The 26,792-nt window shown below is 33.0% G+C and overlaps 5 protein-coding genes across 7 annotated transcripts; 3 read left to right on the forward strand and 2 right to left on the reverse strand.

Moving 5' to 3' along the window:
- Positions 1-1,546: 1,546 nt before the first annotated feature.
- LOC111427291 (rapamycin-insensitive companion of Tor) lies at positions 1,547-9,150 on the reverse strand. The gene is made up of 15 exons (XM_023062352.2): positions 9,003-9,150; positions 8,872-8,919; positions 8,619-8,781; positions 8,022-8,567; positions 7,814-7,967; positions 7,447-7,756; positions 6,625-7,393; positions 5,412-6,087; positions 5,075-5,318; positions 4,805-5,017; positions 3,062-3,299; positions 2,901-3,010; positions 2,439-2,846; positions 2,261-2,383; positions 1,547-2,212 (listed from the first exon to the last, which is right to left on the reverse strand). The coding sequence occupies exons 1-15, from the start codon at positions 9,058-9,060 to the stop codon at positions 1,641-1,643; spliced, it is 4,632 nt and encodes a 1,543-aa protein (XP_022918120.2). The 5' UTR covers positions 9,061-9,150; the 3' UTR covers positions 1,547-1,640.
- A 795-nt stretch (positions 9,151-9,945) lies between these two features.
- LOC111427239 (Nucleostemin 1) lies at positions 9,946-11,999 on the forward strand. Its single transcript, XM_023062259.2, has 5 exons — positions 9,946-10,056; positions 10,110-11,001; positions 11,051-11,368; positions 11,421-11,667; positions 11,725-11,999. The coding sequence occupies exons 1-5, from the start codon at positions 10,038-10,040 to the stop codon at positions 11,965-11,967; spliced, it is 1,719 nt and encodes a 572-aa protein (XP_022918027.2). The 5' UTR covers positions 9,946-10,037; the 3' UTR covers positions 11,968-11,999.
- On the reverse strand, positions 11,937-14,639 carry LOC111427240 (coiled-coil domain-containing protein 191). 2 transcript variants are annotated; one of them, XM_023062260.2, is made up of 3 exons: positions 14,444-14,639; positions 13,038-14,390; positions 11,937-12,150 (listed from the first exon to the last, which is right to left on the reverse strand). In XM_023062260.2, exons 1-3 carry the CDS (start codon positions 14,572-14,574, stop codon positions 11,991-11,993), a joined length of 1,644 nt encoding a protein of 547 aa, XP_022918028.2. In that variant the 5' UTR covers positions 14,575-14,639; the 3' UTR covers positions 11,937-11,990. The 2 variants fall into 2 exon arrangements, with proteins under 2 accessions (XP_022918028.2, XP_022918029.2); XM_023062261.2 differs by having other exon boundaries at positions 13,038-14,385; positions 14,444-14,523.
- LOC111427241 (NADH dehydrogenase (ubiquinone) subunit ND-13B) lies at positions 14,560-15,127 on the forward strand. The gene has a single exon (XM_023062263.2). It carries the CDS (start codon positions 14,653-14,655, stop codon positions 15,013-15,015), a length of 363 nt encoding a protein of 120 aa, XP_022918031.1. The 5' UTR covers positions 14,560-14,652; the 3' UTR covers positions 15,016-15,127.
- Positions 15,128-15,432: 305 nt separating this feature from the next.
- Positions 15,433-26,679, forward strand: LOC111427643 (SET domain-containing protein upSET). Of its 2 annotated transcripts, XM_023062883.2 has the most exons (9): positions 15,433-15,739; positions 16,901-17,014; positions 17,069-18,226; positions 18,278-19,292; positions 22,330-24,373; positions 25,539-25,731; positions 25,785-25,898; positions 25,962-26,462; positions 26,526-26,679. In XM_023062883.2, exons 2-9 carry the CDS (start codon positions 16,999-17,001, stop codon positions 26,591-26,593), a joined length of 5,109 nt encoding a protein of 1,702 aa, XP_022918651.1. In that variant the 5' UTR covers positions 15,433-15,739; positions 16,901-16,998; the 3' UTR covers positions 26,594-26,679. The 2 variants fall into 2 exon arrangements, with proteins under 2 accessions (XP_022918651.1, XP_022918650.1); XM_023062882.2 differs by having other exon boundaries at positions 17,069-19,292.
- The last annotated feature ends 113 nt before the right edge of the window (positions 26,680-26,792 follow it).

The following is a 26,792-nucleotide window of genomic DNA, read 5'->3' on the forward strand; positions in this document are numbered from 1 at the left end:
TTTCTTAATCTTTTACTTTTCTTAGGTATTCATTCTTGTATCGTTTGTATATATCTAATGATGGTTGATCTTTCTTAACCTGATTAAAAACCCCTAGTGCTTCTAAAGTATGTTTCATTTAGCGTAATTCCTTTGACCACCATTTGATTGGCCCTTTGGCAACATTTTCTCACCTTCTTACTACAATTGGAAAACATTGTTCAAAAATTTCCAAGAAGCTGTTTTGAAATTTGTAAAAATCGGACGGCAACCCTTCAAGGACAGAGATCCAATCATTATCCCTTACTTTATTTTCAAATTTTGATATGTTTTCTCTAGATTTAATCTTTGCCTTTGGAGACTACTTTGATGGAAGATATTTTCCAAATCGATGCTCAATAATTGTCCTAAATGATCGGCTAAATATAGGTTAATTGTTCTAACATCAACTTTGTGTGAAATTGATGTTATAGTCACCAGCAATAAAAAAATTAAAATTTCCTCTATATTTTCCGGCCTAGTTAAGGCAATCTAATCGACCTACGTAGATAAATGTCTTTTTTGGAGCACTTTTTAAAGTATTTAAAATTAATACTGAAAAAGAAAATTAATTAAATCTATTTAATGTAAACTTTTTATCGCATTTTAAAGATTTAATTAATTAAAATTGTAGGAAAACATTTTATTTTTTTTAAATTTACTTTTTTCATTGATAGATGGAGGTGATTGAAATGAATAGAGTCGTAACCATGACAACTATTAATTTAAAGTTTGAAAGTGAAATGCAATAATAAAAAAGATGTTTAGATTCATTTTTTTATTTAAATACAAATAAATATAAAAATGTTAATAAATAACTTAAAAAATACAAATAAATAACCGTCGTTCATTTCGTAATAAATGGGCGTACAACGTAGAAAAAGAAGGAAAAAATACATATTCTAAAATTGATATATTTTATGTATACGCAATATATAATTTTTTTGTATGTATAAATATAGCTCGTGTAACCCTTCATTAAGTTTTTATTTAATCTTTTTTTAATTATTAGTAATTGTTTTTTGTTGAATCGGCAAAAATAGGAACATTGGTTATACTGGTTGTGTAAATTAACAACAAAATTTTAAATTCTTTTTTTGTTTACCCCTACATAGGGACAACCGTTTCAGCAAAACATAAACAATATGATATGACGAATGCATTAAAAGATGTTTATAAAATTATAAAAGCAGAATGAAATAATCTTGGAATGAACTAATCAACTAATTTTATTTATTCATTTTCTTGTCAACATCATACATTTATTTAAAATATTATTTTAAAAATTTTTCTTTTAACAACAAACATCAATCATACCTCTTTATGTATTGCACTTAGTGGATTCGATTTTAATCCTTTATCGCACATTAACTATTTAAAAAATTGTTTAATAAATTATAGGTAAAAAAAGTTGATTTGCATAGAAAATCTTTGTTTATAAGTAAATTTTTGGAGGTTGTTTTATTTGAATTTCACTAATCAATGATGCTTAAATCATGCATAAAATCGATTTTAAATACATTTAGACAAATTTGTGCATTAAAGGATTAAAAAAAATAATCAATAAAAACAGAAAATAAAAAATTATTTTTTTTCCTTTTCATCTTATTTTTTTTTAATAATTATTTAATAACTTGTTTCTCATCATCATTTCGATTCTTAATAGGAAATTTATTCTCATTATAAGTAAATTTAAGCTTATCTAAGGTTCGTATAGTTACGGGAACGTTTTCAGTCTTAGTAGAACACTCGGTGATCGTCGCCTCTTTAAGCGCGGTCGGTTTCGTTACGACATCAAAACCCTTAATTACATTTTTATTGGTTGCCGAGACCACCAAGGAACAACAACCACCAACCACGACGTCATCGTAATAATTCCGTTCTTTAGCTAAAATCGCATCCACGTCGGTATTCGTAAAATCGAATGCCACATCCAAAAATAATTCTTGAATAATTCGCCTCGGTCCTAAACGGTATACGTTTTCTGAAACCGTTCGGCAAACGTCCGAATACAGACACATATCTTTAAAAATATCCGGATTTTTTTGCTTTTGTAATAATAACGTTTGTTTAGCTGATTTTGTAAATAACGGGTTTGCTAAACGTTCGATTTGAAGGAGTATTTCGGTTTTTAACGCTTCTTCTTGATCGACGATGATTTCATCTTCCGATTTTGACATGGATTGGTTTTGAGCTAAAAATGAAGTGGTAAATGAAATTTATTACAAATTATTAATTTTACCTTTAAATATACTCGATGACCTACTTAAATTTAAATTTCTTAATTGTGAACATTTAAAACATAATTTTTTATTATGGATTGTTATATCAACTTTTCTTCGAATCATTGTATCAGCTCCGTTTTCTATAAAATTAATTCTAATCAATTCTTATTTCAAAATATCGTTCTTATATTGTACCTGAACCACTTCGAACCAACCCTCTACCTAAACTTCTACTCTCTGGAAATAAATTCCCCAATTCCAATGGAAGACAAATTCCCATATAACACCGTTTTCTTCGAGACGAATGTTTTTCATCGTGACGCACGGGTCGTCGATATAATTCGGTGGATCTTTTATCTCCACCGAAAATTTCCATATACTCATCATAAGTTGTACTCGTCGAATATGACGAACCTCCCCCTCCGCTTGTTTTGTCACTTCGTAACGTGCTAAAACGGTATTGAAAATGTCGAAGAAAATCGGAATGTTCATCTTGATATTTGAGCCGAGCTAGTTCTCGATAACCTTTTAAATCTTGATAACTCGGCTTGCCACAACTACTACTTGGCGGTGAAACCGTCGATTTATCCGATGGGGTAATACCTAAAAATACCGATCATAATCAAATTACAATTATGTATTTTTTTATTTATTTACTTAATATGGATTGTTGTTTTGAAGACTCGGAATATCTCCGATTTCTCTCAGTTTTCAAAGTAAGCAGACTAGATGAGCTTGGAATCGGGCTTAAAGTTTGAGTGCGATCACTAAAATTAATTAAAATGATAAGGTGAATCAAAAACGTTTACTAATCTTACTTTCTAATATTTTTTCCTACAACGGATTCACTTGAGCCAACCCCTGAGGTCGACTCCGTTCCCGATAATTCCCTTCGTTTCACATCGCCCCCGCCCACTCGTTTTGAAAACGAATATTTATGATCAACACCAGTTATAGCATCATAAGTTCTTGACTCGGATAAAGATCGCACGTGAAAATGAGTGTAAGATTGGTTGTTTGGTAATGTTTGGGAACGTTTTTGGTCCGAAGTTAATTCTAAAATTAAATAACCAAAAATATATACAGAATCATCCACGACAATCGTCTACACGTATACAGGTATCTCACGGAACTGGTTTGTTAGAACTTTTCTAGGTAACACTATTCGTACAGTTTTGAAATGTTGGTAGCATCCAGCTTCCGGTCTACCGGAAGTAGACTATAACTTCGTTATTTTAAATGGAATGCTATAGTTTTTATTACACCTTTTAATTGTACGTAAAAAAATATGTTGACTTTCATAAATATTATTGGCACCTAGCGTTTTTCGTTTTCGAGTTATTTGAGTTTAAGTTTTTTTTGGCAAATTTCACCATGCTCTTTAAAACCCTATATCCCAGCCAACGTTCCGTCAAAAAAGCTCTAAATTGGCAGGATTACTCTTCAGATACTGTCAAACAGATTTTCATTTGTTATATCAGAGTATCATATACAGAATGGTCAAAAATTGAATTACCGTTTCTCCATATTCGATGGGGAGAAAGTCGAAAATTTTAAATGGAACGCCCCATATTTTATTAGCCTACCCGAAAGGGAATTTAATTCTCTACAAATTATCTATAAATATTCCTATACCTATTTATTGTAGTTTCGCTCACATTAGGAAAGAAAGCCATGTAATTTTGACAGTTTTTGGTCCATGTTTGTATTAAAAATGACCCATGCGACGATGGCAACAAACTTTTATCCTTAATTTCCTATCTACTTTCTTATCTGATATCCTTATTATTTAACCTTATTATTCTTAACTTCAAGCCCTTTTGCAATTGTTATCAAACCGAATTTTAAAAAACTGTTATCACAGTCAGAAAGAGCGCTCTTTCAACTATCTTAATCCGGGTTTTCGTCGATCAATATCTATCGTCATGCTTAAATCACCCTTAATATATATCCTTACACGCAGAAACACTTAATTGCTCTTTCTCTAAACAACTTTCTATAACACGCGGCTATCACGCGCTTGCACAAGTACTCAAAAAGTTAGCTTTTTTGAATGACAACTTCAATTTTTTCCCTCACCAGCGTATTATACGCAAAAAAATAAGGAGATTTTGTGATTACATCCCATACATACAGACTCAGCTCATCATAACATACCCTGCACAGTCATAAATAGGATTTAACTAGAAACAGAAATCCATAACGTTAGTAGTTTTTGACCAAAAACATACTTGTGCAAACGCGTGATTGCAGAAAATTTTCGATATGATAGATATGGTTCTTGAATTTTCTCCTGGTTATATAAGAATGTTATCGACCCCAACAAGGTTTAAAAGTGGTTAAAACGTGTAAGTTTAGTAGTTTTTGGATAAAAACGTACTTGTGCATACGGGTGATCGCAGCGTATTATACGCCATTAGAAAGAGCAGGAAATTTAAATATAAAGATCGTATCAAACATCATAAGTTCACAAATTATCAAACCCCCACTTCATTTAGTTCTCTATATAGTTCTAATGGACGGTCGTCGTGCATGACCCTGTATAATTGGGAGATTTTTACCTGCATCACCCATAAATAAGATTTCATCATCAGTTGTAATACTTGTATCTGTAGTTGTTTCTTCAGCAAATGGAAACAATCTATCACTTGATCTTTCCGAATCCGATCGATAAGCAATATCATAAGATGGTAATTTAATATTTTCATCCTCCCAATTTTCATCTTCAATAACAGGCCAACGATCATGCCGATCGTGTCTACTCGAAACCCATCCTGAAAGAAAACAACAATAAACTTAAAGAAAAATTTGAGGTTATGTCACCGTCTTACTTAATTTAAATAAACAATCCGCCCCAAACTTTGTTGTTGCAATTAATCCTAAACAATAAAAAGCAGTCGCCTTTATCGAATAAACTTCACATTTTTCCGCCAAGTGTACAATATATGTGATTGCATTCTTTGCATTCAAAGCCTCCGCCCCCAATTTCGAGCTACCCAAGTGACTTAAAGCCCATAAATACGCTTTTAACGTTAAAATATCATCCTCAGTATCACATTTACCGACCTCTAAAGCCTAATAATAAAAAAAAAATAATTAGCCTCCCAATAATTGAGGTTAGAAAATTATTCATGTATATTTGGTTGCATAACCACCAATTTCAATTACCTGAGTCATGTGATCAAAAGGGATATTTTCTAAAAGTATCCTAAATCCTTCTTTATGTGAACTTAACTGCCCGTAAAGGTGTGGTGGTAAAAAAACATCTTTTTTCATCGTTTGCTTATTAGAACTAGTCCTTTTATCATAACGCCCATCTTCACCGCGTTGATTTAATGTTAAAGCATCTGAAGTTTCAGTTTCGACCAAACGTACATAACGATAATTAAACGTTTCATTCCATCTTGTTATTTCCTTATAAACAAATCCGTTCATTTCTAACAAGTGAAATCCGGCCGTCGTCGATAAGAATCGAATCAAAAGAAACAATCCTTTTTCACCCATTGCACCTAACAAATCCGGATTTATGTTCGCCAAACTATCTAAACACTGAGGCACTTCGCATGCTTCATGTAAAACGTTTAAAGCGGCCAATCGAATGCTGCGAGATTCGTCTTTTAATTGTTTAGCGAGAAATTCGATTCCCCACGAAGCGAAATCCGGCACTCCAGCTCTTAATAAGATTAAAAGGAATTGAGTCGCGTACAATCTTGAGTTTTCATTGCGACAAATTAATACACTTGAGAGTAATTGTTTCGATGGGGAATCACTTTTGTAGTCTAATGAGGATATTATCAATTTAACATAACATGAGTGATTTGTTGTTGATGCTAGCTGCTGTAATCTACAACCAAATTAAATTTTTAAATTAATACTTTATACAGGATGACTCAACGAGACCGTTCATTAGAACTTATTTTTTTTTTAATTAATTTGAAAGTAAATCAAAGTTTGACGTTTGTCAATTAGTCATTAAACATTTGTTATCCATGGCACACTAGGTTAAATATCGATATGATGTGCGTATTGTTCAAAAAACCCTAATTATCTCCTAAACTATTAATGTTAGGTATAGGACATATGGGACATAAAAGATGTAAAATGGGACACCGAAGACGACTAAGTAATGAATTATGGGGGGTGACATTTAAAAAAATTAAGTTATGGTACTTCCAAATTTCGAAAAATTAACGTGCTATAGTAAAGTGACCAAATGTTCTAAACAGTCGTTCTCAGCGCCAAAACATACTCCATCATGTTGTCAAAGAGAACGCAATTGATAATACTTAAATCTGAATTCTCAAATTTTTATTTTGGCCAGAACCCCAGAAACGTCTAATGAATGGTCTTGCTGAGACACCCTGTATGAATAAATACATACTGTTCAAAAATAGTTAAATTTTGCAATATCCTAACTCCTTTTGCAGCGCTTCCTAACCTTCCAATAAATAGAAAATACGATTGACATTGTGTGTTGCCCATATGTAACGGACTAAAAAGACAATCATGAGGGCTTTTGTTGCTTGTTATAGCTGTAATGTTATTTGAAATGTCTCCAAAAAGTTCGTGTAATAATCTTGTGCAATAATCGTCATCCAATCGTAATAAACACTGAATTAATTCAATTCCAACTAAAGTATAATAACGTTTTTCTATTGTTAAATCGGTGTGAGAGTACAAATGATTCGTTGGTTTATAAAAATCGATAAGACGCTTTAAAAAGTTCCGATGGGTTGTCTCCGTCACATCAATCTTGAAGATCTTTTCATCTTTTAATAATACTTTAACTAAACCCCAATCCCACGAGTGGGGATCCTTGTTGACCAAAACGCACGAATCTCGAATAAAATCGTCTTCTTTTAAAACAAATTGAGATAACTTAGTTTTTAACTGTCCCACTTTATACTTTTTCCCACATTCAATCTTATTTGACGTTTTAATAAAATTCCCACTTTGTAAAATAAAGTCCAAATATAAACTGTAACTCGCCGGACGTCGCCTCAACATTTTATGACTTTGTTGTAAAGCCGTAATCGCTCTTAAAGCTTGGGGTTTATTTGTAACCGCGTATTTTAATAAATCGGGTAGCGCCGGACTTAAGTTACAACATTCTGGAGGTAACATTACTTGTATTAATCTTATTAGCTCCCCTAAAAATAAATATTTTTAATATATTAAAAAAAATAACCTAAAAGTTTTTTACCCAATAAAACCGTTGCTCGAACACTAATAAATGTATCACTTGTAATAATAACTTCAACTAATGCACCTAAAAGTCCAGCCTCCAGGAAACAATACAAAAGCAATGATAAATGCATATCGGTTATGCTGGGAGTTGTTCTAGCTAAATGAGGAAGAACCGCTCGACCCTCAGCGACAATAAACCCTTCATTTAATCGCCAAGCCGCCTGCGGTTCAGCGGGGTCAACAGCTGTTAAAGCAACAGATAGTTCATCACTCCATTCTGGTTGGGGAAGACCTAATAATTCATAAAGTAAATCCAATACGGCTTTCTAAAAACATGCAATTTTAATTAAATAAAAAAACAGAAGGATTTTATTAAATAATACCCTAACTTCGAGTTGATTTAAGTAAAGCACATCAACAATCGCTTTAAAACCTTTACTATCAAAGGGGTCGCATAAATGTAAAATACCAGACCAGCTTCGTAATAACGAAAGAAGAGCCAAGCGACTACAATTAAATCTTAATTCACGTTCATCCCTACAAATAAAAATAAAATTATCATTTTAAACTTTAACACAAACAAAAACGTACCTATTTTTATCCATCCATCCATGTCTATAATGAAAATCGCAATAAGGAGCACAAATACAATGTAAATCCACCGCCGCATAATTCCTAGTAATTGGTCGATCCAAAAGCAAAAGTAAAACGCCACATAAAGACTCTGCAATTCTAGGGGTTTGACATTCAAGTAAATTCCTAGTGATAGCTGCCACACCTCCCGAAGCAATGAACACATCTGGGTTAAGAACACATAATTCTGAGAGAGTCGCGAGACAAGCCCTGAGCATACGATCTTTTTCCTCGATACCGCCCTTAGCGAACGCGACCAAACTACGAGAAACGGCCACATGGAAATTATTGGGCGAGAGGAACATCACTTTTCGAACGAGTTTCATAGCCTCGATACGTTCGACGTCGTTTTTTAATAATAAATCAAAAGATCTTGCTATTAAATAAGGGAATAGGAGCTTATTAAATTGAACGACGTCTTCTTCTGAGTTAAGAACGTGTCGGATGGCACGAAAACCACCCGATCGCACTTGAGTCATTTCGTTTACAACACATATTCGTAAACTAAAAAAAAACAAATTAATATTGATATAGACACTTTTTAATTACTTTTACCATATTAATATATCTTCTACAGTAAATCCTAATATAGATATATCTCTTTTAACATGTAAAGTGAGTTTAACAAACGCATTCAAATAATTCAGTCGTTTAGTTTCTGATAAAGTCGTGTTTTTTGTCAGTTCTTTAAGAATTTCAGTTGCGTTTTCATATGGATCTAAAAAATAAAAAGAATAAATCAAAAGAATTTAAAGGTTATGTGTAAATGTTTTTTAAGGTTATGTTAAAAAAATTTGGAAAAGCTAACCTATTTCAAGATCCAATTTGACATAGTCTTCCAAGTTAGTTTGTTGACCTAAAACAATTAAATTGATACGTGATTGAATTCAAAAAAAAATAATAAAAAGGGGTTCTTAATAATAACGAAATAAAACTCACTGCGACTATATTTGGGTCGTAGACTACGTTTGCCAAGCATCCAACTTGCCACTGCCATTTTTTTATTAGTACCGTACTAATAACGGAGACCTAAAAATTGTCTGTTCTGCCATAAAAACGCACATCGAAGTTAATCGCGACACTTTAAATAAATCATTTTTCACAAGTTTCACATGAAACTGTCAAAAATATACGCCGAACATAGGTTAGGTGTTACAGCAGCGCCGTTTATTACCAACTGTTAGAGAGTAACTTTCTCTTCGCGGTTGTTTACGCGGTTAGTTTTTCAAGGAAACCGTTGGATATTTATAGCTGGGGTGCAGTTAATTCGTCGTAATATCGTTAGAACAGAAAAACAACTCACAGGTCTTGTTATTGTTGATGCTATTATGTTCATCGTCGATTGAAAAATTTAAAATGCAAATTGCTATTTTACCGTTTTAGGGAATTTTATGTTTCGTACCATTTAAATCAACGTTTTTCAAATCGAATCGTTTTCATTTTATCATTTATTTCATATTCAATTTCAATAAACTGCGTCTCAAAAAAAGCAACATTTTAATTTTCAAGGTTACCAACCAAATTTTTTTAAATATCCAAAAAAATTGAAGCCAAAAATTACAACAAGTTTAAATCAAAACATTGATAAAAAAACATCACTTTAAACTTTATTTTTATGCTGAGTTTATTTAAAATTAAATGACTCATTTTTTGAGAATAATATTCAAAAAAAGGTCACACAAAAATAGAACATACTAATAACAGATGTCGCTGGTTAACGTTCAAAATATGTGGGATTGATAAATATCGAAATAATTCAAGTTGACAAATATCAATTTAAAATGTATAAACTCTGAAATGTATGGTTTATTTAAAGAAAATGACTTATTCTTTTACATAATTCCAATAAAATAAAAATAGAATGTAGTCATCAGTCACAGATGTCGCTTTTAGTTAGAAAACATAACCTCTCTTTTCTTGACAACTGAAAGCACGTTGTCTATTTAATATATTAAAGTTTGTTTCTCTTAAATAATGGCAAAATTTAAACTAAGTAAGTACTATTTAATATTAAATTATTAAAATAACGAGTTTCTATGTCATTAGAGAAGCAATCAAAAAGACAAAAAGCCCGTCTTCGTTATAAAGTCGAAAAGAAAGTCAGAGAACATAACCGAAAGTTACGAAAAGATACCAAAAAGAGTCCCAAAAATAAAAAACCAGAGATTATTCAAATACCGAATATATGCCCTTTTAAGGAAGACATTTTAAAAGAGGTTGAAATTTTAAAACAGAAGAAAGAAGAGGAGAAATTACAAAAACGGGAAGCTGCAAAAGCTGAGAGATTAAAACGAAAAGAAGAGGAAGCGAAAAATATTGCAGCAGGAGGATTAGAAAAATTGGTGAATAATGCTGAATGTAAAGGAAAGATTTATGAAGCTCTCACACTTGATACTACAAAAGAAAAAAATTTAGAAAATAACCGAGAAAATTCATTAAAAGCTTATTATAAAGAATTTCGAAAAGTTGTTGATGCGGCTGATGTAATTTTAGAAATAGTCGACGCTCGTGATCCTTTAGGGACACGTTGCGTTCAAGTGGAACAAGCCGTTAGAGAATCAAAAGGAAATAAACGCTTAGTTATTGTTTTGAATAAAGCTGATTTAATTCCAAGGGAAATTTTAGATAAATGGTTAAAATATTTACGTTCTGAAGCCCCAACTATACCATTTAAAGCTTCAACTCAAAATCAGTCCCATTCTTTGGGTCAACGCAAATTTAAATTGACCAATAAAGATCAAAAATTAATGCAAAATTCTTCTAGCGTTGGTGCTGACTTATTAATGTCTTTATTATCGAATTATTGCAGAAACAAAGGAATTAAAACATCAATTAGAGTTGGAGTTGTTGGTTTACCAAATGTTGGTAAAAGTTCATTAATTAATAGTTTAAAGAGAAGTAGAGCTTGTAACGTTGGAGCCACACCAGGAATTACAAGGTAAAGAAATTTAATAAAGTAGATTATTTTTTTAAATTAATAATTTTAGATCTATGCAAGAAGTTCAATTAGATTCTAAAATTAAATTATTGGATTCGCCAGGAATTGTTTTTGCAACTGGAAATGATTCAAGTGCTTCTTTGAGGAACGCTGTTAGAGTTTCAGCTCTACAAGACCCTGTTACACCGGCTAACGCCATTTTACAAAGAGTTACTAAACAACAAATGATGGAATTGTATGATATCACCGAATATAATTCACCAGATGAATTTTATAGCTTGAAAGCAAGCAGGATGGGGCGATTTAAAAGAGGTGGTCGTCCTGATTTAATTGCAGCTGCAAGAAGTTTAATTGATGATTGGAATAGGTAAATTTAAGATAAAATCTTTAATAACAATATTTTTATAACTTATTTTTAGTGGAAAAATCCGTTATTATACAACACCACCAGAAAATGAAACTAAAACACATATTGATGCAAAAATCTTATCAGAAACCTCGAAAGAATTCAATTTGGACGAATTTGAAAGTATGGAAGTTGAAATTTTGTCTCAACTTGAAAAATCAACGGAAGATAAAACGGCGAATAAACCGTTTCAAGTTGATTCGTTGGGATCTGTTATTTGTGAAGATATGGTTCAGGATAAAGATGGTAGTGATGAATTGGTAATTAAAATTAATTTAAAGTATTGAATAAAATGAGTGTTTTTATTAAAATTTTAGTTGCCTCAAAAATTGGAGGTGAAAATACAAAAAAAGAAACCGACTATGTTGGTTAGAAAGAAAAAAGTTGACCCCGTCATGGAATTAGAGGGAAATTTGCAATTAAATAAAGTAAAAAAATTGCAATTTAAAAAGGAGAAAAAAATACAGAAAAAGCAAGCTCGAATTCTAGCCGAAAAAGTTTTGGAATCATCCAAAGACGATGAAAACTATGACTTTGATAATGATTTTAATATGAAATAATTATATAAGAAATATTATAAAAGTTAAGCAACTATTAGTGAGTCATCTCCATATGGTTTATAATCTGGAATTATTTCCCAAACTTTTTCCCTCCATTTCCGTTTCTTTGCCTCCTTTGCTTTCTCTAATTGAATAACGGCTGGTAAAGATTTCCATAGATAAAAATGATGTATTAAAATTTTTCTAAAAGAAAAAGCAATTAAAATCAAATTCAAATTAATTAATATAGATTTAATATAATTTGAGAACCAAATAACCTATACAGGGAATTTCATATAACTCACAATACATTTGCACTGTCCACATAGCTTAATAGTACAGGCATTGGGTAGTATTGCAAAGGAAAAGATTTCTTGCAATACTACCCAGAACTTGGAATCATTCTAGTTTTATGTCTAGTGTTAGGTCTAGTTTACATAAGAACTGACACAGAGCAGGGACATGTAGAGTACTGTATACTAAGTTGTACCCCTGAGGAGTTATTGGCCTTCAAAGTTGGGTCTTAAATTTATGAGTGTACCAAGGGTATTAATTGGTAGCAAGTTGAGACCAATTGAGGCATTTCAAAGGGTTGATTGAGGGTGATGGTCCCCTAAATTTTGACAAATTTTTTTAGCCTTTTGGCGGATTTAATACATTATTACCTCATATAATGTGGAATTTCAGTCTAAAACTTTTTTACTCTTATTATTTTTTAAAAAACATTGCCGTTTTCATAAAAAACTCAAATAACTAAAGACACGTATTTCGTTAATGTTACTTAAAATCATCTAAAATTCAGTAGTCAGCTGTAAAATTGTAGTATTTACATAAATACTAAGCAACAACTAAAAAATCAAATAACTTTATTCCTTTACTTTCGTTTTACTGTAATGTCAAATTATATTGATATGTTGCATTTTATGTGGGACAAAGTAAGTATGTACGCCCTGGTTTCTATGAAAATATATTTTTGTATATTGCATCTTAAGTTTAATTCACTGTATAAAAATTGACGAAATTCAAATCATGTCAAAATTAAATTCTATAACCAAAGTGAAAAAAAAAATGTATATATAAACATTAAATACCTTTCAAAATGTTTTTGAGCAACTTCCCTCTTATTAAAATAATTGATTTGCTCCCACTCATAAAATTGTTTCCATTTTAAAAACATTTTGCTTTGTAATTTCATATCAAAAACATCCTCAGCTACTTGTAAGCTTTGTTTTTTCATAATAATCAAGACTTTCCAAGCTTGAAAAGATTTTTTTAAAACTTTAAATTGAAATAACCCATCAGCTTTACAATTCCTTTCAAAAATCTTTTGATTACTGTATTTTTTTAAGGCTAGAAAACAATTTCTTTTCGCACAATTATCGTAATAGAACTCGGCTTTAAAAAAATTTTCTTCCATTATTTTGATCATTTTTTTCATCCCATCAAAAACCATTAATTTTAACTTTCGATTATGGAATTTATTAGCTTTATGAATCTTTTCCAAATACTCCTTTCGCTTTAATTCTTTAATTTTAATCGTTTCACTTTCAAGTCGTCTGCGTTCTTTGATCATTTCTAAATTTTTTTTTCGTTCCTCCTCCTCGACGGTCTTTTTTCTTTCAACAGCTTCGGCAGCTAAAATTTGTTTTCGTTCATCCAAAACCCGTTTCCGTTCTTTAATAATTTGTCGTTTCAACGAACGTTCTTCAGCTCTTTTCTCCATTTCTCTAAATAACTTTGGCGGTTTACTACATCTTAATTCAATTACGTGAACATTATTTTCACTCGCTTCGGGGGGTGTGATTTTACAACGAACACTACCGGAACATCTCCGAAAAATTTCCCTAATTTCATAATGAGAGTTGTTTAAGGATTTCGTCGTTTCCTCTTGAATAATTCCCAAACGTAGATCTTCGATTAACTTATTTTGTTCGTTTATTTGTGCTTTTTGATTTTGAATAACGTCTTGTTGTGATTTTAGACGATTTTTAAACGTTTCGTTTGACGTCTTAATCTGGTAACAACTTAAATTATTTGAACTTTTTGATTGTGTTGTGAGTTTGTTTGGTTCTGCAATTTTTTGTTCTGTTGTTTGTTTTAAACGCTCCAAAAAGTTGTTTATTTTTTCCTTTTTAATCAATCCTGTATCAGGTCGCTTTTTCTTTCTTACTTTCGCCCTCCAAATATTAAAATATTTTTCAACTAACTTTGTAGAACGAGACGTAATCATTAATTCTTGAACATAACTTTTTTCAATATCCATATTTTGCTGAGATTTGATCGATTTTGATAAAGATTCATAAACTATCGATCTTATTGTGGTTATTTCCGGTTTATTTCGCTCAATTTTTTGATTCTCTTCGATTTTTTTTGATAAATCAATAAGATTATCTTGGGATAAACACAAGTTTGCTAATTTTTCTATGTGCTCAATTAAAACTACGCTATAATCAATGTTTTTTTTTAATAAGCATATTAAAATTAATTAATCAATTACCTTTTAGACTCAATATATAATTGAGAATTATATTTTTCTTCTTGACTCATTGTCAATTTGATATCAAATACATTTACGTTGCCATAACAACCAGTCATGATGACCAACCTAATTCCCCAACATTTAGACATCCCTAGAAGCTGTCATATTGTGTAACGAATAATAACAACTTGAACGGAAAGAATTAAGGATAAAGAGAATTGAAGAGAATGTCGTGCTCTGGGCCGTTAAAAAGAACAACCGGTTTAACAGGATTAGCTGTAGCCGCGAATCCTCATCATACGCTAGGAGTTTTGTATGGGAAAATTTTGAGAGCCATACAAAAAATGCCTGAAAATGCAGCGTACAGAAAACACACGGAGCAAATAGTAAAGGAGCGTTCGGAAGTTTTGAAGTGTGTTAAAGACGTTGCTACAATTGAGCGGCAAATCGGTTGTGGACAAGTTGAGGAGTTGATAGTTCAAGCTGAGAATGAATTGATTTTAGCGAGAAAAATGCTCGCTTGGAAACCTTGGGAACCTCTAATGAAGCAACCTCCACCAAATCAATGGACTTGGCCACCAGCGAAATAATAAAGATGTGGTTTTAATGAGAAATTGAGTATTTAATATTTTGGCGGAAATGAAATTAGTCAAATATGTTAATTTTATGGTTATTAAAATAAAAATAAATCTAAAAAAATAACCGTATCTTTATTTATTGAGTTTAATAACAATTTAATTAATTAGAGAGAAATTCATTGATATTTTAGAGGTTATGTCAATTTTTTCGCAACTCAGAGCCATCTTTTGGTGAAACCGATAAATATTTGAAAATTCATCTTTTTAATGAGAGATTAAATAAAAGGTTAAACTGATTTTTGTTTATTTTTGATTTGTTTTATGTGTGATAAAGTTAAATTTGTAAAATGATGTATTATAAAGTTGATATTTTAAAGTAAACGTTTGAATAGCAAGATAGCGCGCCATCTGGTGGGATTTTTAAAAGCTGTGGACCGGAAACCGGACGAGGGTTCGAGATTATTGGACAGGTTTCTTGGATACATTTCCTTTGTTTTGTACAGAATATGGCTGCCATATTTAGCTTAGATGTATGTTTTCGAATCAATTGTAGAATAATCGTGAAATACATGGTGTTATTGTAGCCGTGGTGGTTTAAATTGGTGAAAATATTGCGCGGATAGTGTCGGTTCTATTATGGACAAGATAAATTGCAGTGAACGTTTGTTTTTCGCCAGAAAATGTTTGTGTTTACATCGGTGATTGAAACGTTCAGTTTGAATTCTGTCAATCTAAGGTAGGTTTTCGATTTATCCTCTACAAATCGGGCGATATTCGAAGGTTTCCTTAATTTACGATGTATTTCGGTCGATTCGCCGCCAAAAAATCATCGGTTAAATGTCAATAAGTGAGAGAAAATCGGAGAGTTTCGATGTTGTTTATAGTGGAGAAAAAACCGCGTAATCGATTATTTAATAACGAAAACGAGGTGTTTACAACGTAGGTTTTTTTGGCAATTGAAACGGGAAGAAAGCTAAAAAAGTGTGTGTAGAAAAAAAAAAAAATGTTGTGGCAGCGCAAAATTAAAGCGCGGTCTACATTCTTCCACTTTCTAAAAATAGTCAATATTTACGTCTACGCTTCGCGTGTATACCGGGAGAGCGAACTCGTATTTCGGGGGGCTTCTAAAATGGCTTCGATCTAATTGAACATTTCCCCAAATGGTTGAATTCTTTTGCATTTTGAATTGATTGTGTTGAAGTAAGCGACATTTTCAGAATCGCTAGTATCGTGTACCCCACTTTTCTCTTTTTTTGTCTCGTCTCTTTTTTTGAATTTATTTTTACATTATCTAACGTATATTAACGTGATAATATAACGAGGTTGTAGCCGACGAAATAAATTCTTAAAAATCGGAATTGTTTTTGATTTTAGCGTCAAAAAAATTGGTAGAACTTTCTAGTATTTAAAGTCTATGAAAATCGTAAATGTCAAATTGACGTTTAAATAAATATGTCAGATTGGAGTCTTTTTTTTTGTTTAGTTTTTGTAATTGTTACAAAATAATGCTTTTTTAAATTGTATCACGCCCACAGTAATAAAAAACAATCGATACAAGCTTGTATAGTGCGCCCCGCTATTGCTGTCACCGTTTTGCTCCTTTCACGGGCCTCTTTTAGTGCGCATGCGTGACCTCGGCGAGCAACCAAACCACGGAGACTTCAAGTTGTAGCGAAATGTTTCAACTGGATTAAATTCAACCTCAATTAAACGCATCTATTTTCAAAAAAATAATAATTAGTATTCAATTTATGTATTTATTTAAGATACTATAATATAATTCAATTATTTTTAGAGATTTGAGATGTTATTTTTAAAAACAAAATCCTAACCTCAAAATTAAATTTTTTTAACCAAATCTTGATTATGCTTAATTTTATTATATTTTTTCTTATAGAAAAAAGTGATCTGGAAGGCGAAAAGGAAAACACCGAGGGAGGGGGTGGGTTTTTATTGCAAAAAGATGGATACAACGAATTGTACAACTCTGCAGACATGAGTGTTTGTTTAGGTAAGTTTTAAACCATAAAATTAATACCATGTAATTTAATCTAATATCTTTCAGAGACAACAAAGGTGCTTACGACACCGGCGGTTACCTTAAATACAACTTCCTCCGAGCTAGCTGAAAATGAAAAACCACAAGTATCTTCGAAAAACATCTCGAAAATTTTCGTTGCAAACCCACAACAAGGTACAGTGACTTCAACAACACAAATGAAGATTGTAAATTCGCCATTGTTGACGATGGTGAATACTGGTCAAGGGCCGATAACCGTAGTAAAATCGTCTTTAGCTAATTCATCGGCAACTTCACACATTACACTTGTAAATTCGACGACTTTAAAATCGACTCCAACAATAACTTTGGTAAACGCCGCTCCGATTACAGTAGTTAAAGCGGTCCAACCAACCATACATTCAGGTGTTATTAATTCTGATAACAATAAGATTGAGACAGTTAATAACGGAACTGTGCAACCTTTAACTGAAAAAGCAACATTACACAATGTATTTGTTAAGAAGAACCATCCGGTTGGCGAACAAGACGTTGTTGTTCCGCAAAGCCACAAGTTGCTTACGGCGAATTCGTTTCCTTCCACAAATGTGATGCAATCAAATTCTGGTCAGTTATTAAAAACGGTGAACGGTCAAAGACCGGTTACCGGAAACAAAGTAAAAATACTTAGCAATGTAATAATGCCCAACGCGATGGCGGCTGGTCCGAGTAACGTTTTATTAAACAAAAACACAAATCAAAGGATATTTCAACAAAAACCGGTCGGAAATGGGGCCACTAAATATCTAAACAAACCAATAGCGAACGTTTCAAATAAACAAGTTTTACAAAAACCGATTTCCGATAAACCGCAACAACAAAAAATCATTTACGCCGGCCCAAAGAGTCAAATAAAAACTTTATCGACGTTTAATTATGCTCCCAATAAACCTAACTTAAAAGCTTTGAGTCCTCCAATGAAACAAAACGCTCTCCCAAAACCCGGCCCGTCGCGGCAAATCCCGCCACAACAGCGCCAACAAAGACACGTTCCTGGAAAACCGAATTACATTGGAAAACACGCCGTTCAAGCTCAAAAATTAAAGCAACCGCTTCCAAAGAAGAAAGCAACCCCGTTTATACATCAATATCAAAACAGACCGACGACAACTAATCAAGTTACTTTTAATCAAGCGCTTACGGCTCAAATTTTGGAAACGTTAGGTACGAAATCGACTTACGAATCAATCAGATACGAACCATCGTACTTTTCAGAACCGCGTCCTCATCAACAGGAAACGCGGCAGATAGAGTACAAACCTCAATCGAACTTAGACACCCTCTCGTTCGTTTGCCAAGCAGTGTTATTGGATCATAACTATAACGCTACTTTGCCAATGGACTCGCCTGTGCCTCCAAGTCCGAATCCAAGCACACCCAACGGCGTTGGTATGTCTTTATATTCACCAGGCAGCAGCAAAAAGCGATTATTTAATTTGACTCCAACAAATCAATCTCTTACGAGTCTTTCAAGCGCTTCCCTCTTACAAAGCACGGTGAGTCAAGATGACGATGCCGCTTCTGATATAAGCTGCGTTTCCGACCGGAAACCTGATACAGAAGGAGAAGAAACCGACACGGCTCCGGAAGCGGAAGCAGTCGCTAACGACAACGATCAATTTGATCGTTACGGTGATTACGTTACAAGGTGTATTTGCGGATTTATCCATGACGATGGTTACATGATAGAGTGCGATCAATGTAAAGTCTGGCAACATGTTCGATGTGTTGTTAAAACGAAAAAGGTTCCCGACGATTATTTGTGTGAAGTTTGCGATCCGTCCAAACCAACAGACAGACATAAAGCGCGGACCTTACAACAACAATGGATGAGAGAGGTGCAAGAACGCGACGCAAAATTAAGAAAAGAACAGTTAAAAGAAGTTTTAACGGATTCGGATTCATCCGATGGCGATCATCCCTCGATTAACAACAATATCACGCTTGGAAAAAATCGAAGGAAAGTTGATATTAAACAAAGGCAGAGGCGCGAGAGAGAGAAAAGACAGTTAAAACGGAAAATAACTAAACGAAAGATGAGAAGTCAATGTAAAACTGGAAGTGGTGATGATGAAAAAACTCATCTTCCTCAGTTGCGGCAGTGGATTGATAATTACGAGGAAGCCGTTACTAATCATTATTCACCTGAATTGCGAGCTAGAATTAGTAATATTAGGATTAATGGGGCTCATTCTGAATTTTCTGGACAAGTTGATCCGCAAGTACAAAGGTTTGTAAATTTTGTATTTTTATTAAAGTTACAAAATGTTTATGAAAAATAGCTATTTAGCTAAGTTAAGCATATTTAAATTGCCCATTCAGTTTTCTATGTATTTGTGATTAGTTCACAGTTGAACCCTTAACTTATCCTTGGTCCAAGTGACTGTTTATATATTATCAAAAATTGCAATATTTTAGGAATGTTGGCTAGAGTGACATAGCTATTTATTAGTTTATGTGATTTACAGGAAAACCTCGAACTATAACGGACTTTGGATAAAATGGACAAAATATTTTTAAATCAATTTAATGAGTTGTCTATATGATGTATAAAGTTAGTAGTTGTAGTTTTAATTGTTATTCAGCGCTAGATTGTATATTTTTATTGAACTAAAAGTATAACTAACATGAAACCTAGAACCAGAAACATTTGGGTTTAGCTGTGCATCTCTTAAGATGGCTAAACCCAAATGTTTCTAGTTCTAAGTATGGTGTTAGTTCTAGTGACAGTTCTAGGTAGCGCTAATTAGTACTAGATATTACATATTTTTATTGAACTAAAACTATAACACTAGAAACTAGTGTTAGTTCTAGTTTTAATTGTTATTTACCGTTTACTTCACGAACGGGCCTTTGAGCTGTGCACTTGTTCAAATATAAAGACTGAACGCAACGGTGTGGATAGCTGTTCGAATTTGAATTCGAATATGGTTACTACATTCATATATTGCGAGTTATATGAAATTCCCGTTATAACGTACTTTTGGCTATAACAGACACTCCCTTGCCCGTATTAATCCGTTATATCGAGGTTTTACTGTACTAATATTAAAATATGAGACTGTATAATGAAGAAAGAATAACAAATGTTGTTAAAATTAAATTGCATTTTGAAATTTTTTTTATAATTTTTCTTATGATTAATTGTTGCAGTTTGATCTTGTACAAGTACAACCTCATCTGAAAAGCCAATGTAATATGGCTAGAAGATTATATTGAAGGAAACTAATTCACATGCTGAGCCATAATCTCACTGCTACTCTATAAACTTGATTTTCCTTTACCTCAACAAAATATTTACAAAATACGGTACTAATTCAGACTAATGTCAGAAATACTTATATATTGATGAAAAATTTCTCATTTTCATGGATGTATTTGGAAAGTTTCGAAATCACCTAAAATACTTAAAATGCCCTTACATTCTCAGAAAATCTGTTGGTAATCTTCTTAAAATTCTTGAAATTAGTAGAAAAATCTTTGATAATCTGGAGATATTACTTGAAACTTGTTAAAATCTTAAGAAAAATCTTGAAATTTTGACGCATGTCCTCAGACGATTTTTAAAAATCGTTTTAAATGTTTGAAAATTCTTCAAAGTCGAAGAAAATGCTTATAAATCTTTTGAAAGTGAGCTAAAAAGTTCGTAAAATGATTTCGGAATCCTTGAAAATTCAGACTTTTTTGGGCAACCCATAGATATCTTGGCCAATATTTGAAAATTAATAAAAATTCTTGTTTTCTAGAAAACTGCGCTACATCTATTATATCGTATACATATCGATACAAAATTTGATAGTCTACAAGAACGTTACGTCTTTATCTAAGCGCATTCTAATCAAAATGATTTTTTAAAGTGTGGTAGGTTTTCTTTGAGTTTTAGGACAAGCAATGTATGAACAACTAGACATGTTAATGTTGGTCATGGACCCCTATACCGTTTAAGTAATACCTTTGAGCACAGAGTAAATAAATAACGTAGTTTTATACATAAACACGAATACATTTTTTCTAATATTTTAACATAATATAAAAAACGAATTTAGTGTGAATGGTGAACACTCATTTCTGATACAAGTTTTTTTTCAGTTTCATGACACAATTTTTAACTTGAAACAGTGATGAAAAATGTTACTCATAGAGATTTGTGATTGGAAATGAAATTAAAGTCCAGAGCTCGAATAGCTTTTTTCTCTTTGAATACGATTTGAAGCCCTCTATCAGTAGCTAAATTAATACAATCTTCTTCCTTGTTCTCCAAATGCATGTATTCTTTTATAATAAATGAAGTCTCTTCTGAGTTGAGCCCTTGAGTCTTTTGGAAGTGTATCTTTAGACATTTCTAAAAACGGCGACAAGTTTAGAAATAATTAAGCCACGGTCGTTTGCGACCATATGAAGAATACTATGTCGACCCAAAACTTGACTGTTTGCAAGAAAGTGCGCTTATTTAATTGTATTTTAAGTTTTAGGTTAGAATTGCATTTAGAATAGTTAAGCCGAGACGCAACATTGATATCCATGCCAAAATTAAACAGTTTTAAAAGATGATTTGATAATTCTTAAGGATGGGAGATCTATTATTTAGATACAATATTTAGTGTATTTAAGTGAGTTCGTTTGCGACCAAAACACTACTTTGAGACAAATATTGATAGATCCCTTTATATTTAATTTTCTTCTTTGTTTGTTTGAATTTATCAAAACGAATAGGGAGAAACCCAAGTTTTTAATTTAAACATTCATAAAAATCCTAAAACGTTAAAATTACTTTCTTCGTCCACGTTCATATGAAGGCCCACTTATACTAACCTCCTAAGCTATCTAGCGGATAGTTACCATAATAATGGTTTTAAGCGGTGTCATTGGCTCTAATTCATCTATATGATAAATTTATCAAGATGTGGTAAAAGTGGGCGTAAATATACAAAATAGAGTTGCTTTCAGAATAGAATTATTACGTTTACTTTGACTAATAACAGGTTATTAATTAAGAATTAATTAATTGATCATATTAGTTTGACCTTCAGTGAAAAAGTCAAAATATTTTTTGATAAATGACAGATGTCTTTCAAAACCCAGCATTGTTATTGTTGAAAATTGTCAAGAGTTATAAGCTTATTCTAAAGATTATCCACATTTTTCTAATATCACGTAAGAACAAAAATTTAACAAATTTCCCATTATTTAAAAAACAAGAAATAATTTTCATCTTTTTGACGTTTATTGAATGTATAAAATTAACGACAAATTTTTTTTCTTTTTAGATGCAAACTCGAAACAAACTCAAATGGCACAAAATGTTTATTAACAACGCTGGATTTAGATGCTGGAACTCCCATAATCGAACTTCGTGGCAAATACATGCTGTCAACGCAACACCGAACATCAACGAATGTTAATAATTTAACGACGCGACAACAACGACCCGGTCCGTTTTTATTTTTCTATCGATTAAATCGAGATAATACTGAAGTGTGTGTCGATACACGAACGTATGGAAACGTGGCCCGATTCGTCCGTCGATCCTGTCAACCGAACGCGGAATTGAGGCATTGCATAGAGAAAGGCGTCCTACATTTGTACATTGTGACAGCGTCGGCTGTCGAAAAGGATGTGGAATTAACGATTAAGCACGAATCTCACGACTTGGTCGCGGCGGTGAACACGACGGCGGAAGTGAGTTGCGCGTGCGGTAATCCGGAAACGTGCGCGTTAAAATCGCAGTCTCGAAAGAATGGGATTCAAGTCCCCGGCGAGGTGAATCTGCACAGGAAGCGGCGCGGAAGAAGAACGAGTTCCACCGTCAATTCCGACACAATTAAAGTTAAAGAAGAACCTCCACCGTCTTTACCACCCGAAAAGGAAGAAAATGTAGTGGAAGAAAAAATAGACGTCAAAAAAATTGAGGTTATTAAAAAAGTTGAGGTTAAAAAGGAAGAAATTGAAATTGAGGAGGTTAAAATTGAAGAGATTAAAATAAAAGAGGAAATTAAAGAGGAAGAGACTACAACAATGGTTGAAGCTTCATCTCCTCCACCTCCACCACCTCCTCCCCCCGTTGTTAATCGAAGATCATCAGCAAAAAGTGATCATGAAGACCGAAAAGAATCACCCGCTCAATCCGATGAAAAAGACAAGAAAAAATTGAGTCGTGAGGAAAGAAAATTTCAAGCAATTATGAAAGCGATTGAAAGAATGGAAAAACAAGAACAGCGGAAACAAGAACATCAAGCAAAACAAGCAAACCGAAGAGAATCGGAACCTTTACCGGGTGGAAAAGACGAAGAAAAAAATTTGGGACGAGGAAAACGACGGAAACGGAAAGGCCGAACAAGAACATTAAGCACAAATTCGCAACAAGGTAGAAGAAATCGTTTAAATTCCGCGGATTCGGCTCATGCGACATCTAGTGATGAAACTTTATTATCACCGAATGATCAAAATATCGATCAGAGTTCTCCGAGAAAAGCAGCTGGTCTTCTTTTGGCATTTTCAAATGGTGATGGTTTAAACGAAACGAAATCTTGCTCCCCGGAACAAGTTGGTGATATCGATTCAAATTCAAATTCTTCACCCGAAACACCACTTTCGTCGGCTTGTCTATTAGTTGCAGCTGCAGTTGAACCTTTAGAACCAGGATTTAAATTTCCAAAAACAAAAAAGGGGTTAATGAATGAATGGTTGAATAAAGGCACGGAACAACCACCAACGGTTATTTCACCATCGTTAAGTATTACACCAACAGAGAGTGTTTATGATACTGCAACCGGTTTTTATACCCCAACCAAAAACTTAGTCGCTTTAGCTCAAGCTGCAACAACATTTTGCGATAACGATACACAACCGAGAGTTAACGCTAAAAAACGTTGGTTAAGGCAAGCTATTAGCGAAGATCAATGTGATAGTCCGAGTAGTAGCAGACCGGAATCTCCTCCAATTAGCAGCGAAACCTTGGCACCACCAAAAAAACGAAGACTTCCGCGAGAATCTCTTTCAACGGAAAGTATGGTTTCAAAGGGAGACGAAGACGACGTTAACAACGTTAACCAAGAAAGTAGCGAAACGGTCGAACCGGAATTTACCGAGCAAATTAATACCCAGCCGACACAACCTTTATTAACAGCACGGTTTGAATCGAGTCAGGAATTCGTGCGGAAAGAATTTTCTTTGTTAGATCCAAGATTATGTCGCGATCGACAAAATCCATTATTTAATAGCGAGCATTTAGTTGGAACGGTTGAGAAAACGTTGAGTTTTTTGGGGTTTCAAGATAATAAGAAACCGGAGGCTATACCAACTAAAAGAAAGGTAAAGGTTTTATGCGGATTGTGATTAATAAATTCCACATAAATTTGAAATTACATAATCTCAAGTACAGTAAAACCTCGATATAACGGACAAAAAGAATATCAGTTTAGCTAAATATTAATAAAGTTAGATAGAATCTAACTTTGGTTATTCCTCAAGTTGCTCTATTCTATGTTCATAGATAAACTTGGGGTATTCCCTGAGTTCTCTATATTATGTATAAATCAAGATGGTAGTTCTAGTTTTAATTGTTATTCAGCGCTAGATTGTTGTATATTTTTATTGAACTAACACTAGATCTAGAAACATGCGGGTTTAGCTGTACGTCTTTTAATTCTAATCCTAGTATTAGTTTTAGTTGTTATTCATCATGAACTAACTTAGAACTAACACTAGACCAAAGATTAAAGAGTAACTGATAAGAGATATAAGACATTCCAATTTAAATGTCTTGACAATAACAAACCATTACAATTTAAAGGTTCATAGCGTTCAAGGTCATAAAAAATGGCAGCCCTACATCAAAGATGCCGACACGAAGCGTCGTATCTTGTTTACTCTTTAATCTGTGACTAGACCTAGAACTAGAATCTAGTCCTAGAATCTAGTTTCTAGTTCTAGGTCTAGTGTTAGTTCTAGTTTTATTTGTTATTCAACGCCAGGTTGTTGAATATTTTTATTGAACTAACACTAGAAATAGAACTAGAAACTAGATTATGAACTTTAAATCTCAAACTAATAACATTACAAAACCCGAATAAAAGAAATTTGATAATTCAAAGTGCGAAATAGTAGTTGTGTGACGTCACGAACGGTCCTTTAAGTTATACACCTATTCTCGCGTTGTAATAGTCCTCTTAGATTCTACCGTCGTTGGTATAAATATGATTTTTCATGTAACGCGACATTCTCTTCTTCGTGTTAGTTCGTTATATATCAAAGTTTTACTGTATTACTTTATTTGAAGCATACTGGATGTTGATTTAGAAGTGGATCGTAGAATTAGATTGAAAATTTTAATCTTGACCTCAGTCCCAAACGGTTATTTCAACGATTTATGTGGGATTTATCAATCAAGATGGGACTCTAACTCTTGAAATAAATGTAGTAAAAATGAATGATTTGTTAATTTGATACGATTCGAGTTTAATTTGTTTGTTTTTAGCTCTCGATAACCGAATATCGTCAAAGAAAAAAGCTTAATGTAAACGACAAACAAGACGAGGGTATAATTGAAGAAATGGCCGCGGAGTCGCAGTCTCCGAAAATGCTTCGGAATCGGTCGAATAGTTCAAGTTCGACTTCGTGTCCTACTTCGGACGAGGAAGTTTCCCCACCATCGAATCCACCTCAAAAAAGTAACTAAATTATTTATTTACAAGATAAATTTAATTTAATTTATCTTTTTTAGTTTTATCAGCTTTTAATTCTGAACCCACCGAACTTGAACGTCAAAGGGAAAACGTCAGTTTGCGGCTTAAAAAAGCTTTAGGATTAACGTTGGATGTTGAAACTCGTAAATCAGGTAATTAATTAATTCATGATTGTCAGCATTTTTGATTTATTTAATATTAATTTTATTTTTAAGCGTCCATTAATGTCGAAACGATTTTAAAACGAGACCTTCCATCACCTCCGAAACCGAATTTAATATTACCGCTTTCATCACCGACGTTTCCGATTCCGGGTTCCGGCGATGTTTCAAATGAATTACCTCCGCTTCAAACTCCACCCCCACAGCAACAAATTCAGAATCAATCAATGCAATTTCAACAAATACAACAACAAAAAGTGATACAAGAAGTCGATGATTGTGCGGTGTCTGAAATTCCTTTGGAACAACCCTCTGAAACGACGATTACCGTTGCTGAGGGTGATGAAGAAATGCTTGAAGAGACTCTTTCTGATACGATACGTTCGTCAGAACCTCCGGTGCTTTATTACACCCCCGATGAAGAAGAAATGGAAATGACAGTTACAGAAAGTGATGGTATTGATGATACTGATGGTGGCAGTGCTAGTTATGTGCCCCCTTTTAATAATCCATTGTATCCCAATAGTAATTATACGAATTACGGTTCAGTTATAGGTAAATTAATTAAGCTTATTTATTAAATTAATTGAAATAATAATTATTGATTGTTTTTTTTAGATGATGATGCGCCATATGAAGGTAGAAATCCATCTCCACCTCCAAATCACGGAGAGGATGTCCATTGAATAAGTGAAATTAATTTAAAAAAAAATGAAAAGTCGTAGTGATGAAAGCTTTAACACAAAAGAACCTGAAAAGAATGAAGTGAAAGAAATGGAAGAAAAAGAATGTGTAAATACACCCCCACCCCCCACACTTTGCCCCTTTATTACAGAATCTAATCTTTTTTGTGCAATCACTAAAATTACTATACTCTTTAGGTCT

Source organism: Onthophagus taurus, chromosome 2 (assembly GCF_036711975.1).
Source record: "Onthophagus taurus isolate NC chromosome 2, IU_Otau_3.0, whole genome shotgun sequence".
NCBI lineage: Eukaryota > Metazoa > Arthropoda > Insecta > Coleoptera > Scarabaeidae > Onthophagus > Onthophagus taurus.

Bases quoted from the DNA above. Each gene is read 5' to 3' on its own strand.
- LOC111427291 (XM_023062352.2), bottom strand. From the start codon at position 9,060: ATGGCAGTGGCAAGTTGGATGCTTGGCAAACGTAGTCTACGACCCAAA. The intron at 8,782-8,871 runs GTTAGCTTTTCC...TTTATTTTTTAG, and splicing joins CAAATTGGATCTTGAAATAG to ATCCATATGAAAACGCAACT. The intron at 5,319-5,411 runs GTAATTGAAATT...TTTTATTATTAG, and splicing joins CTTTTGATCACATGACTCAG to GCTTTAGAGGTCGGTAAATG.
- LOC111427239 (XM_023062259.2), top strand. The intron at 11,002-11,050 runs GTAAAGAAATTT...TAATAATTTTAG, and splicing joins GCCACACCAGGAATTACAAG to ATCTATGCAAGAAGTTCAAT. The intron at 11,369-11,420 runs GTAAATTTAAGA...ACTTATTTTTAG, and splicing joins TTAATTGATGATTGGAATAG to TGGAAAAATCCGTTATTATA.
- LOC111427240 (XM_023062260.2), bottom strand. From the start codon at position 14,574: ATGTCTAAATGTTGGGGAATTAGGTTGGTCATCATGACTGGTTGTTAT. The intron at 14,391-14,443 runs GTAATTGATTAA...CATTGATTATAG, and splicing joins TTATATATTGAGTCTAAAAG to CGTAGTTTTAATTGAGCACA. The intron at 12,151-13,037 runs GTATTTAATGTT...TTTTTCTTTTAG, and splicing joins GCTCAAAAACATTTTGAAAG to AAAAATTTTAATACATCATT.
- LOC111427241 (XM_023062263.2), top strand. From the start codon at position 14,653: ATGTCGTGCTCTGGGCCGTTAAAAAGAACAACCGGTTTAACAGGATTA.
- LOC111427643 (XM_023062882.2), top strand. The intron at 19,293-22,329 runs GTTTGTAAATTT...TTTTCTTTTTAG, and splicing joins GTTGATCCGCAAGTACAAAG to ATGCAAACTCGAAACAAACT. The intron at 25,899-25,961 runs GTAATTAATTAA...TTTATTTTTAAG, and splicing joins TGTTGAAACTCGTAAATCAG to CGTCCATTAATGTCGAAACG.